Source organism: Rhododendron vialii, chromosome 9a (assembly GCF_030253575.1).
Source record: "Rhododendron vialii isolate Sample 1 chromosome 9a, ASM3025357v1".
Classification (NCBI taxonomy): Eukaryota; Viridiplantae; Streptophyta; class Magnoliopsida; order Ericales; family Ericaceae; genus Rhododendron; species Rhododendron vialii.
Window position 1 is genome coordinate 36,278,318 of NC_080565.1, and position 13,198 is coordinate 36,291,515.

The 13,198-nt window shown below is 40.5% G+C and overlaps 2 protein-coding genes across 3 annotated transcripts; one reads left to right on the forward strand and one right to left on the reverse strand.

Annotated features, from left to right (window-relative positions):
- The first annotated feature begins 585 nt into the window (after positions 1-585).
- Positions 586-8,362, forward strand: LOC131300171 (syntaxin-81-like). 2 transcript variants are annotated; one of them, XM_058325886.1, is made up of 9 exons: positions 586-758; positions 1,330-1,507; positions 2,614-2,692; positions 4,482-4,565; positions 4,774-4,878; positions 5,389-5,532; positions 6,349-6,615; positions 6,839-6,970; positions 8,154-8,362. In XM_058325886.1, exons 3-9 carry the CDS (start codon positions 2,615-2,617, stop codon positions 8,295-8,297), a joined length of 954 nt encoding a protein of 317 aa, XP_058181869.1. In that variant the 5' UTR covers positions 586-758; positions 1,330-1,507; position 2,614; the 3' UTR covers positions 8,298-8,362. The 2 variants fall into 2 exon arrangements, with proteins under 2 accessions (XP_058181869.1, XP_058181870.1); XM_058325887.1 differs by lacking the exon at positions 1,330-1,507.
- A 138-nt stretch (positions 8,363-8,500) lies between these two features.
- On the reverse strand, positions 8,501-12,543 carry LOC131300139 (O-fucosyltransferase 19-like). Its single transcript, XM_058325844.1, has 8 exons — positions 12,023-12,543; positions 11,260-11,332; positions 11,101-11,171; positions 10,890-10,978; positions 10,501-10,637; positions 10,196-10,424; positions 9,624-10,100; positions 8,501-9,238 (listed from the first exon to the last, which is right to left on the reverse strand). The coding sequence occupies exons 1-8, from the start codon at positions 12,491-12,493 to the stop codon at positions 9,046-9,048; spliced, it is 1,740 nt and encodes a 579-aa protein (XP_058181827.1). The 5' UTR covers positions 12,494-12,543; the 3' UTR covers positions 8,501-9,045.
- Between the last annotated feature and the right edge of the window lie 655 nt (positions 12,544-13,198).

Consider the following 13,198-nt stretch of genomic DNA (forward strand, 5'->3'; position numbering starts at 1 on the left):
GACCCATCTCCACGTCAGCGTGCTTCCATAACAACAAAGATCCTCTGTGATCATATCTATTTTCGCAAAAACAATTTCACAGAAATCATCTCCGATTATAAACTAACCAGCATCCGATTGATATGATAATTCAACATGGTTTATCTTCTTGACACGATCTACAACTTGAATAGCCTCGATCGTAAAGATAAACCGTGATAAAGTTCACAATTTACAAATAACACATTGTACCCTAGAAAATGTTTGATTCAGTGAGGCTGCATCTATTTTATTGAATTAAAATCTACACAAATCATTTCCGATTATGAAGTAATCGATATTTGATTCACATCATTTTTAATATGGTATATTTCATTAATGAGATCTATGATTTGAACGGTTTTGATTATATAAATAAACTAGATTGAATTCACAATTTACCAATTAGAAAGTTAAAATATACTTCGCATGTTAAACCTACGAAGTCAGAATGAACGGCGACGTCGTTTTCAGGAACCTCGCGTCTGTTAAACGCGAGTTCGTGTTGGATTCTTTTCTTCCCTCCATCAAAACGCCCCACGTCAGCTTTAAGCAAAAAAGAAAAACACGAGAGAGAGAGAGAGAGAGAGAGAGAGAGAAGAGGACGAGGAAGTCGACGAACTGATCGCGCGACCACCAGCCTCACCTTCATCTCCGGCGACCACCACCACCGGGTCGACCTCCGTTGACCAACCCTTCGCGAAAATCGACGCACCACAGACGACAAATCCACCGCCAAGGTCTCTCTCCGTCTCTCTCTCTCTCCCCGTCTATGTATCTGTGGGTTGCCCTACAATTTCAGTCGATTCTAACCTTTAATTTCAGTATAACTTGTTCAAACAAGAAAAACAAATTAAGGCTTGGGAAATTGGGGATTTTTTGGGTCGAACCCTAACTATGTATTTCTGGTTTCATATTTCACGATTATCTGGGATCCTTCGAATGCGTTGATCAGTGATTATCTGATGGTTTGAGTTTTTTATTTTTTCATTTGAACTAATTAAGCTAACGTCCTTAAATGATATAATGCATACCTTTTTCAACTGAGCTAATGTCTGAATGTTGTGCCAACTGAAAGTTTAATATCAGTAGCAGAGCATATCACAGGTTTTCCTGCGCCTAGATTGTGTTTCCTGATTTTAAAAGGCATAGTTATCGATGCTCCCTACAGCTACGTGAAAGTCCCCTCGTTAATCAATCTTGTGTGACCACTCCAATTATAGCACTTTCTTGAGTTGTATTGATTTGTTTCATGCACGAAGGCACTTTCTAAGGGAGGGAACTAACAGCGCTTTTTATTTTGGTTTAAAGCTGACGTGGGGCCCACGCCACGTCAGCATCGGGTTTTTTGAGCGTGGGCTGGTTTCGTGCTCCATAGACTTATTGAGGTGGATGAAAGTAGAGATTTGATCCTTGTCAGTTGTCACAAATTACTCCCATTAATTGCACCTCCTTCAATTCAACGCCATCAAAACCAGCCCAAGATCGAGTATGTATCCTCTCTCTCTCTCTCTCGTCTACATCACTGTTAGCTGTGATTTTATGCTTAATTTAGATGCTTAAATTACTCCTCGAAAGAGAATTTGGATGCCCAATCCAGACACTACCCATGGCAGGCCCTGGTTTAGTTCCTAACAATGTATCAGAAACTGGATTTTCATAATTTCAGCATATTGTGGATACTGAGTTTCACTGTTCCAATTGCCCCCCACCCCCCCAACAAATTTGAGTCAAATTTTTAGTAAAAACTCAATTTGAGGAGGAGCATCTTCTATGCCTAAACACAAATTTGACCCCTATTTATTATTTTTATGATAACCAATGGCAATAATGTAAATATAAGAGAGAGGAGAGAGAGCTATATAAATCTGTTTCGTTTCCGTCTTCCCCGCCATCTTCGCCAGAGCACCTCAGCTCTCTCTCTCTTTCTCTCTCTCTCTCTCTCTCTCTCTCTCTCTCTCTCTCTCTCCTGCAACCTGGCTAAACCACCTGTCCCCACCTAAAACCCCAAATGGGGAGCACCTCCATCGATCAGATCCACTGCCATAACCACCGGTTACCACCACCTGAACCAACCAGAACCCACAAAAATTAGCTGTTGGAATTTTGGGTAAAAGATTTGGGTTGTCCCTCATTTGGGGATACAAATGGGTAAAACCTCAAAATGGGTACACATTGCGAAAGCATTGGAGATGGATTTTTGATAATTTTACCCAAAATTTCAGTTTGGGTCATAAAATGGGGAAGGTCTGGAGATGGTCTTATGAGCACAAAAAGAAGGGAACCTGTTATTTATTCACCTCATATGGCTGTGTTTTGCATAATTCTCTGCAACGCGAATTCTCTTTTTTGAGACCTTTGGCTTTGATTAATGCGGAAGTGGGATTTTGCTTTCTGATTGCTAAAGAAAATATGAATGAAACTGGTATTCTGCTACATGTTGAACATCTACAGGGGTTTGGACGGTGGTTATATTTTTGGGCTAGTTTTTATAAGCCATTCATTCTCGTGTTCGTTTAACATTGTCGTGCATCTTTGAGGTTGCTATTTTGCATAGGTTGTCATATCTTACACTTTATCCATTCGATGCTAGAGTATGGCGAGAGTCAGGGACAGAATGGAAGATTTTAAAGATGCTGTGCACCGCTCAGCTTTATCTATGGGATATGACGAGGTTTGTCTGCTTTTCGAGTCAATAATTGGTCATTTATACTCGGCTGCCATTTTAATTGAGAATCCTTGGGTTTTATTCTTGCTATGACACAGCCATTTGGTTTAACGCAAACAATTCTCTTACCGGATGATGGATTTATATGGATTTAATTGGGTCTCTAGGCCTGTCCTCTTTGATGCCATTCGGCTTTGATTTGGGGACTTGGTACACAAACTGGTACTTTTGAACACTATGCAGGCACATTCAGTCCTGATTTGGGGCTGTTCAAAGTGAAGAAGAGCTAGGTTGGGGTTTTAAGGATTTTCAAGCACTGGATGAGGGATTTCTAGGTTGTTCAAGGGCTGAAATTGACTGGGCTTGGACTTTCTGGGGCTGACGGGCTTAAAAAACAGTTGCCGGAGGGTACGATGATTGCCTAGAGAAAACAGAGGTCGCACGAGAGAGAAACCAACAAGCACTGTTCACAAGCATTGATCACATATGCGCGAACATTGTTCATGATGCTACAGTAGAGATGATGTTGGCAGTAGATTTATGGTTTCGTGGTGAGATGATGATGGTGGTAGAGGTGGCGGCTAGGGTTTTATATATCTACGGTGGATGGTGAACCTGCTCTGATACCATGTTGTTTGGAATGATAGGAAAAGTGTATAGGGTGTTGTGTTAACTAACCTTAACACAATCAACTCTTATTTATATAATGGGAAATCATTACATAAGACTACATTAACCAAAATAGGTATAGGGGGGTCACTGTTTCAGTGGTATTTTGAGAGCAGTCACTTTGTGCATATTCTCAAAGGTTAGGTCTGTCTCCAATCCTCCCCCGCCCATACCCCCAATGATTGGGGACTACATGGGTTCTGTTGTTGTTGTGTTGTTGATATGTGTTCCTTCGCCCAAAACATTAAATAAAATCTTGCTATTTTGTATTTGTGGTTCATTTTTTTCAAATCTTGTTTGGATGCTCTTAAATGATATTTAGATCTGAATGCTGAGGATATATAAAACTTTCTTGAAAGGATCTTGGGTTTACCTGCAATCTATAGAAGATGTGATCTGTTCACATATCTGGATGCACGTATTTGGAAGAAGAAAATTGGAGGGCACAAACAAAAAAGAGGAGGAGAAAGGGTACATGGTGTTGGATGGTGACCTGAGATGACACTATGAAATGGCAAAAGAACTCATTGGTCTTTGCCTTTTATGTGGCAGGAGTCATGTGGACTCCATATGACTGGAGAAGTTTACAACCACTGTGATTTTTGAAGTTGGTATTGGTGCAAAACTTTTTGTCGTCTATAATCACCTGGTGGCAAATAGGGATTTTGAAAATGTCGTTATCTTTACTACCCACGTGATGATGCTTGGAAGAAACATGACATGCTTCAAAACTTGGTACCAGTGATTCTGTGAATCTAAGATGCCTCATGTCTGTGTGACAGTGTGTTCTTATGGTACACCTGCTTTTCCTATATCTCGCACCTTATGTGTGGAGTATCTTTAAGTTGTTTGATAGCAAAGGGATATTGTGCTCCAGCATATAGTCTGGCTTCATTATCACAATTAGGTGGTAGAATTTGACCAGTCTGTCACATCTGGTTGTTAGATATAAGGAAGATGGTGTGCAGATTTTTAATATTGTCAGGCCTGATGCAGTCATGGATGATATTTTATCATGTAGATGCACTGGAACATATACAGAAGCTGGATATTTTTCTTGTATCAGTAGTCTTTTTATTTTCCCCTGAAATATCCTCATCAACCAAGTTATGGTTACTTTTGACAGTCTAAACTGGCAGCTGTGATGGCATCTTTCATTATGCACAAACCTCGGCAAAGGTCATCTTTTACCAAAGCTGCATTGACTACGGTATATGCTTTAAGACTAAAACAATTATATTTCTTGTTTTCAGTTATTATTTGATACTAAACATGAGAAATCGATTTGCTGCAAGTGATGCTGCCTCTTGCTTCTGAGGAATTATTTCATTTTTCTTTCTGTTTCATACTATAAGCATTTCAATAAAAATATGCACCCAGTTTTACTAGAGAATCAACTTCTCTTCATCCTTTTTCAGCTTGAAAGCATCGGAGCTTTGGAACAGTTCTTGGTGAAGCATAAGAAGGATTATGTAGACTTGCACCGCACCACTGAGCAGGAGAGAGACAGTATTGAGCATGAAGTAAGTCTGTAAACCTACCCTTTGCAGTGCTCTGTGAGATTAAATAGGCCATTCTAGAATGTTCACTAGTGATAGCGAATGATTTTAATTGTAATACATACTGAACATCGTAGTAAATCAGTTTTTTTTGGGTGGTATGATACTTTTGCAACTTGTGCCTGAAGGCTGCTTGAAGGAGCTAAAATCGAAGCCATAATAAGAGTTCCACAACTTTGATTTTACGATTTTGCTTGAATGGATTTTTCTAGGTCTAAAAATCCTTATCGCCTTTTGCTTGAATGGATTTTGGATGTTAAAAACATGCGGATGCTTGATCATTCATTTCCCTTGCTTTTCTTTTGTTTCTATATATTTATGAAAAAGCAAGGTTGGTTAGATATCACTGCTTAGTAAAATATATTTGCTGACACAAATGAATTTTGCCATTCTGGCATTTTAGGTCTCCGTCACTGATCCACATTTTATATATGTCGAGAACAAATTTAACTTTACCATTCCAAATTTTTGCAGGTTACAGTTTTTGTTAAAGCATGCAAAGAACAAATAGACATTCTCAAATCTAGTATAAATGATGAAGAGTCAAACTCGAAGAGGTGGCTTGGCATAAAGGGTGATCATTCTAATGCAGATACTATTGCACACAAATACGGAGTGGTATGATATCAATTTTAGACCCTTTCTATGTCTCTGTTACTTATCACTTCAATTTGTTGTTGCTGTAAAATTCTATTGAGACTGGAATCTCTGCTTTGGATTTTTATGCTATGGTTGGCTGGAGAGAGACGGGATAAAAGAAGGTAAAACAAAAGAAGACACAAAAGGAGAAGGTATTTTTTCGAAAGGGAAAGTGGAGAGAAAGGATTGAGACTGAAATTTGTACCAACTTATTCCCTGGCAGCAATGACAGAACTACTGAGACAAACAAATGGAAGGGAGGGAAAAGTTTCCTCTTCTCCCCTCTTCATTTCCCTTGTTCACCAAAAAGCACGAGTGATTTTTGAAATCCAACCTGGCTGTGCACGAACACAGCTTTGCTTGATGTCATTCTATGCATGACTTTCCTGACTAAACAGATGAAAAATTGGTCTACACAGATATTGCAATAAGAAATTCGGTTATGGGTAACTTCCCACTTCCCAGTATGTTTGATTGGCATATTGCTTATTTTGCTTGGTTTGACCTAGATTTTGGCATCGATTTCTTTGCCCTCGTGATGCCCAAATATCCGGTGCGAGTTGGGGAGTGTCCTAAGATCATATTGTGGGACACGGACGCAGTCTTCTTTGAAAGTGTCCATGCCTCTTAAGTTTCGCAATAATGGCAGATTAAATATCAGGAAATGTCAAGTCTGTGCACTCGTATTATAAATTTATCTGAATTACACGTGTCCACCTTGTCTCTGCAGCATTTGATTTCATTTTTTAACATTATGCATGAATAGTTCTTTCTTTCACCTCTGTCTAATTTCAGGTGTTGATTTTAAGTGAAAGGCTTCACTCAGTAACAAGACAGTTCGACCAGCTTAGAGCGATACGGTTCCAAGAAGCTATTAACCGAGCAACACCCAGAAGAAGACTGAAGCGGGTTGCTGCATCTAAATCTGCGGACAACTCTCATTCTAACAAGATAGAGCTGAAGGAACCTAACCACTCAGAGCTCATAGAGCCTGATGAGGTTCAAACTGACCCTATAAGAGTCCAGCAGCAACTTTTGGATGATGAAACTCGTGCCCTTCAGGTATTCTTCATTTGGTTGCCTGAGGACTTCTCTGCCGGATGAATGCTGAAATTCCGTTGGTCCCAATTCGGATATGATCCCCATGCTTCATTAGTCCTTATTGCTCCCAAAAGAAGACCTCCTATAATTCTGTCAATGCATGTGGTTCTACAATTGTGATGTTATGTTTCATGGGATGCTTGTAAGTTATATACTAAATCTGCTCTCTTCTGTCTTTGTGCAGGTGGAGTTGACTAGCCTTCTAGATGCTGCTCAAGAAACTGAGACGAAGATGGTGGAAATGTCTGCATTGAATCACCTCATGTCAACACATGTTCTGCAACAAGCTCAACAGATAGAGTTTTTGTATGATCAGGTATGTTTACTCTTCTTTATCCTTGTTTGGTTTATACAATTAGCCTGTATAGTGTATACACGTACATCATTGGGCATCCCCATCTTCTCGAACAAGTGAAGGTGATGGGAACTTGTGGGCTAGTCGTATTTTCGGAATTCGTTTCCAACACTCAGAAATATCTACCGCGTTTAAAAATTGAGAGAACATCATATAGTATCACCCAAAAAAAGGACTTCGCCATACATGTTTTCTTCCTTGGCAGCAGATAAGTCTCGAGAAAAAGACTCGGACTCAATTTTCCCAAAAGCACTACTACCATCCATAACTAAGTTATTTCTGCAACGCCACTGCATTTTGTCCAAACTATTGGTGTTGGCAACACAGAACCCCAATTATCTTTCTTTTCATTTGAAAAAGAACAAGTTAGAAATGTAGTGAAATCAAGAAATTTACTACCGAAACCAATCTTTGGTCTAATAGCTGCCTTTACATGAGCAACAATAGTTCTCATTTGGATCTTAACACAAAAGAACTGGCTTTAGATTAATGCCTTGGCCTGGATATGCTAGTAGATGATTGATATCTGCAGTACATTGAGTCGGGTAAATTTCATTGACCTCCCCTAAGGTTTCTGACTAATGCAAAGACATCCCCTGAGGTTTTGAAATGACATTGCCCTCCCTTGCTTTTGAAACTATTATATAGATTCCCCCTTCCGTTAATTAAGTTATGGTATTAGATTTGGCTCTTAAATGACAAATGTATCCTTCAAATTTCAAAATGTGTTGTGTATTTTTCTAATCTTTCCTTTTGTCATTTTTTTTCAATTTTAATTTTGCCTCGTTTATCAAGTGTAAGTGTGGGTGGGTTGTGTGGGAGAGGGAAAATGATGAACTGAGGGCATTTTAGTCAGTTGTCAAATTTAAGACCATCCAAGCATAATTAAACGGAAGGGGGAATATGTATTAATAGTTTCAAAAAAGTAAGGTAGCGGCAGTGTCATTTTTGGAACCTCAAGGGAGGTCTCTCCATTTGTCAGAAACCTCAAGGGAGGTTAGTGAAATTTACTCTTTTAGTTTCACTTGTTCATAGCAACTGAAATGCAACAGGATTGTATTTTCAACGGGATGTTTCTTTCCACTTCATTATACTATTTATGCTATGGTGTAGTAATCTTTCTTCTACCTTTCAAATTTAACAGGCGGTTGAAGCTACAAAGAATGTAGAACTTGGAAACAAAGAACTTTCCCAAGCCATCCAACGGAATAGCAGTAGTAGAACTTTCCTTTTGCTCTTTCTTTTTGTAATGACTTTCTCAATCATCTTTCTTGATTGGTATAGCTGAATGGAGGAAGACAAAGATAAGTTTCATTACCTGGATGCAATATATGGTTATTCTGCTTGCTGAAATGCTGCTCACTCTTAGATTTTCTTTTTGTGGAATATTGTGGTAAGTTTTCATCCCTTTCCCACCCAAATGGGGACGAGTTGAAAGGGAAAGGAAAAAATAGAAAGGATCATAATATGTAAAATCTACTGTACATTTGAGCGGTAATGATGAGTCTTAGAGTGCTATACTTTGTGAACGATATATGTTGGTGTATATGTGAAATTCGGGTTGATGGATTTACCAATATGGCCTTATTAGGCTATGATTATTGCCACTAGCTGATAAAAAGGAAAATGTGAGAAGAAAATGGGCTCTGTGCGTACGATTATGGGATTAACTTGTTTTCGCGTACAGTTCAGAAAAAAAAAAAAGTTTTCGTATATAAAACCCCTATGTCACCTGCCTTTGATTCTTTAACCTATACATAGAAATGAAAAACCGTGTATGTGTGTATGATGGCATGTTCTTGCGGTCTTGGCTCTGCTCTGTGGATGACACTGCTTCTACTTCAATCTATCAATAGAAAGCGAGAATGTGTGCGCACATCCATATCAGCTTCAGCTACAGCATAAGTAAATAGGTGTCACATGCTTGGAGGCACAAGCCAGATTTCTACGCAGTTAAGGATCTATGATCCTCAAATGCTCTTTTCGGCATTTAGCTTCATGTCATATCTGTTATGCTCTTGCTGCTCATTCCACATTCAGGATGTATCGCAAATACATCCAGGGAAAGGATTTGCGTAAAAGTACTCCTCCGTCCTTGGGATAGGTCTGACTTCTCTATATTGTGGTGCTCCGATCCTATTTGCGTGTAGCCTCTTGACCTCGGATGAAAATTCCACCCAAGCCAACTTACCCTGGTCCAATTCGTCGATTAGTCTCACAAAGCTCTGCCTGCAACATTTTTTCAGAAAGGTATCAAACAATATATCAATAATATCATGAAGATACGAATCGACACTTGTTAACTAAGTTTTAGTGAACTAAGCATCGCATGGCAGAAATTGCGTGATGACCTCTTAATGTATCCCTAACACGTTCCCAATTTCACATGGCAGAAATTGCGTGATGACCTCTTAATGTATCCCTAACACGTTCCCAATGGATCCTGACGTGTCTCGCTAAGAGAGCAAAATAAAGAAACCAGATGTCTATTTATGCATGCCAGGAGTGGGTCTTGACGTGTTTTTTTTCTATAAATGTCGGTGCAAACATGGATATGTGAAGCTGGTAGGCATGTCCATGCTTCTTACGTATTGTTAAACATGGTGATACATACTTGTCAGGACTGATGGTTTTCCGGAACCCTTCGAAGATCCGGTGACCCCGGACCGCCTTAGCCATGTTTCCATCATAGGTATACACAAAAACATCACTCTCAATTGCTACAATGTAGTCCAAGGCAGCTAATTGGTTATGCAACTGGTTGAAAGGTTTCAACTCTTCCTGTGTTGCAAGGGTCGAGTGATAGTATATGTTTGGGTACTTGGTGCGGAGCGGTTCAAGCCCTTCTTTTCCATAAATCTCCCCTGCAACTATGTAGATTCTGGTGGCAGAAGGGTACCCCATGGCCTCAAGAAACACGGCAGCCTCCCTTGGGGTCATGGGGCACCCTCCTTGGAGTCTTCTTTCTTCTCCGTGGATCCGCTTCTGCTTCCAGTGTCTCACTTTGTACCTCAGTTTCCGAAGCTCCTCGGCCTCTGATGAGTTGAGGCTGTGACTGCAGCCTGTGAAAGCAAGCATGTCCTTTTCGTATCTGCAATTGCATTTGGAGGGCTAGCATAAAAACATAGTCGTATTTGCAATTCTCCCTGGATACATTTTCAGGACACCAATTTTGCAGTTTGATACCTTAAATGGAGAGCAATATAGGGTTCACTGTTGTTCCGAAGTCTGTTCGCTAACACCTTTCCGAGCTCTTCGATTTCTGCAGTATACCGAATCGCTTCATACATTGCACGGCATCTGAGCCGTTGGATAGAACTGTAGAGGCCATTGTTTGCCAGGCGTGAATCGGTTTTGGTGAACTTTATTACCTTCTGATTCTTTAACAGTGTAAGAGGTCCTCCTCTATAATAACCTGCCTGCATACAAAATTTATCATTCCTCGGACTCGGAAATTCTCTCTTTTTACGAAGAAGATTTAGATCGTATACATGCCTTTGACCAAGAAACCGGGGCTTTGAGCACGGGCTTCACTTTGGCAAATTTTTTGGGTAGAGACTCCACCACTTCAATATCATCTTTTAAAGCTGTTATGAAGTGCTTCCAATCGAAGATATCTTTGAAATCACTGGGAAAAATCAAATAATGAAACCACACTATGTTGTAGCTCTTTATAGGATCCCGTGTCTCCAAAATTCACGCGTTTCTGTTCTAATGCATTTTCTACTATCGTGCCTTTGAGGATTACGTACTTTGAGATTTCAACCACATTGTGCGTCGAAGATTGCATCAGAACAAGAAACATAAACTTTCCAGACACAAGATCTCTGGCATTGTTTATTCCTGTTAGAATTCGCGAAAGTGATTGAGAAATCGTCACCTGGGGTCGGTCCAAAATGACTCGTGATCCAAGGTGGGAAGAACAAGAGTAGCGTTCATAATCTTTGCGACAGCAACCATATCGCTTATCTGCGTTTTCAAACAATCAAAGAGGAAACACCGTCGGGAAAATAGATGAGATCAATCTCCGGATCATAGAAACGCTATTGAACTTTGCACCAAATCCTCTCTCAAAGAGGATGCTAGCTTACCCCAGTTCTCATCTGATTTAATCCCCCATTTGCATGAACTAGAATGTACCCATTTGTGGCAGTTCCATTCCCTGTAACAAACAAGAACTCACTGATCAGATGCCAAGAAAACAAGGAGTTGAAGAGCTAAAAAGCTGTGTTAGAGACTTATGCACACACTTGTTTCCTTTGGCGTTCGACTAACGCATTTGTGGAAGTTGTCACTTCTGGGCTTCCTCCAAATTTCAAGAGTCTGAAAAGCAGAAAGCAAAATTTAGACTGCAAGTGAAACAATTAAGGCTACTGAAACTGAGACCCAAACTGGCAACCGGTATTAACTTCCAGAGGTGGGTTCACGCTATATTTTTTTTGTTTATATTGTAGTAAAAAACCCACTTATTTTCATTAAAAATATCATTTAGACAACCACGCAAAGAGAAATGAGTTGTGAGTATTTTTTAGTCACTAAAATACCGTCTAGACAATAGTTTAAAACTCACCCGGTCCAACCACACCTCCAACCACAATCCTCTCACAGGCATGTGGGCCCCACCCTGTGTGGACCCCATATTCCTATGTGTAGGTTTCACATGACCATGTGTTCCACGCAAAATATCTCTAACATGTTTCGAACCGAACATTTCCGAACGCAAGTGGATATATCCTCTCCAGTTCATCAGTTCATGTTTTGAACCGGATGAGACAGTTCTAATAGGGACTGCTCATTTGGTGCAATCAACGGTTTGGATGTATTTCTACACTTCTACCGGTAAGAGAGTATTCAAACCGTTAAAAGTGTACAAAAAATTTCGGACCATTAAAATGACGGTCCCGATCTTGACTGTCTTGTCAAGTCCAACGGTTTGGACCGGAGAGGAGCCAGACCCTTTCCGAACACAGTTCAAATCAGAGAAATCCGAAATCAAAACATGTAAAGAGAGACCTGATAATGCCTGAGGCTGCCAGGGTTGCCGTGCTCCGTCACAACATTCTGAGGCATGTTTGAACCACCGTTAACCTCCGGCCGCGGCCGTATCAGGAACTCGTTGCCTCTCCTGGTCTCGTCCAATTCAGGAATGCCACTCATTAGCGAAAACTTGGCAAACGTGGTGCAAACCACCAGCAACATGAGAGCACCCGAAATCCAACGGCCCAGGTTCCTCCCGGGCCTTAAAAATCTCCACGTTGAATGCACCTTCCGCAACATGTCGTAACAATCCGCCGGCGAGCGGTGCTTGTGGTGGTAGTGGTGGGCCTGGTGGCCATGTCCGGCAGCAAATATTCCACCTCCTGTACCGTCCTCTAATTCTTCGGATTCAACAGTATCCACCGTCCTCCTCCTTGCTGTCCTTCCACCACCGCTGGAGGAGTCGGCGGCGGTGGGAGGCTTGTTCCCTGCTTTCCTTGGGGACATGTTAGAGAGAGAGAGAGAGAGAGAGAGAGAGAGAGGTGACAGGGTTGAAGAGGGTGGTTACTGGTTATGAAGAAACGTCGTTGACGTACGGTTTTGTTGCCTTTTTCTTTCTCGATCTCTCCGTTTTTGCAGACTTCGCCACGGACCCCACCTTTTCATGGTTACACCCATTACTCCAATATGGCTCCGAAATATTAGGCCATGCACCTCTCTCTCTCTCTCTCTCTCGACAAGCCAAGGAAATTGTTAGGTGAGGGAATTCTGAGGTTAAGGTCAAATCAATTAGCTCAAACAACAAATAAGCAAATATTGGTCCACAAAAGTTAGTTATAGGAGCAATTTCTGGTCCATTTGGAAGTTATATAATGGCATTCGAACAAACAAGCCTTTTGAGTCCTTTTTTCCTCCGCCCCTTTTGAGAGTCAAAATGAAGAGTAATTACTGTATTATTCAAATAGTCCGATGTAAAGTGGTTCGGAATACCACTACATGTTTTTCCGAGACTATTGTATAATCGCACCGGAATGAATTTGAGCGTCAATCGATCGACTTTAAATAACTTCGTGGCTTTATAGTGTTGTATTATCCTTACTTTTTTCCGACTTTGTTTTGTACTTTTGAATTTTTCCTACTTCTTTCATTGACGTAAGTGATCACTTCAAAATAATTTCACTAATGTTTTTAAAAAAGAAACTACCAAAAACT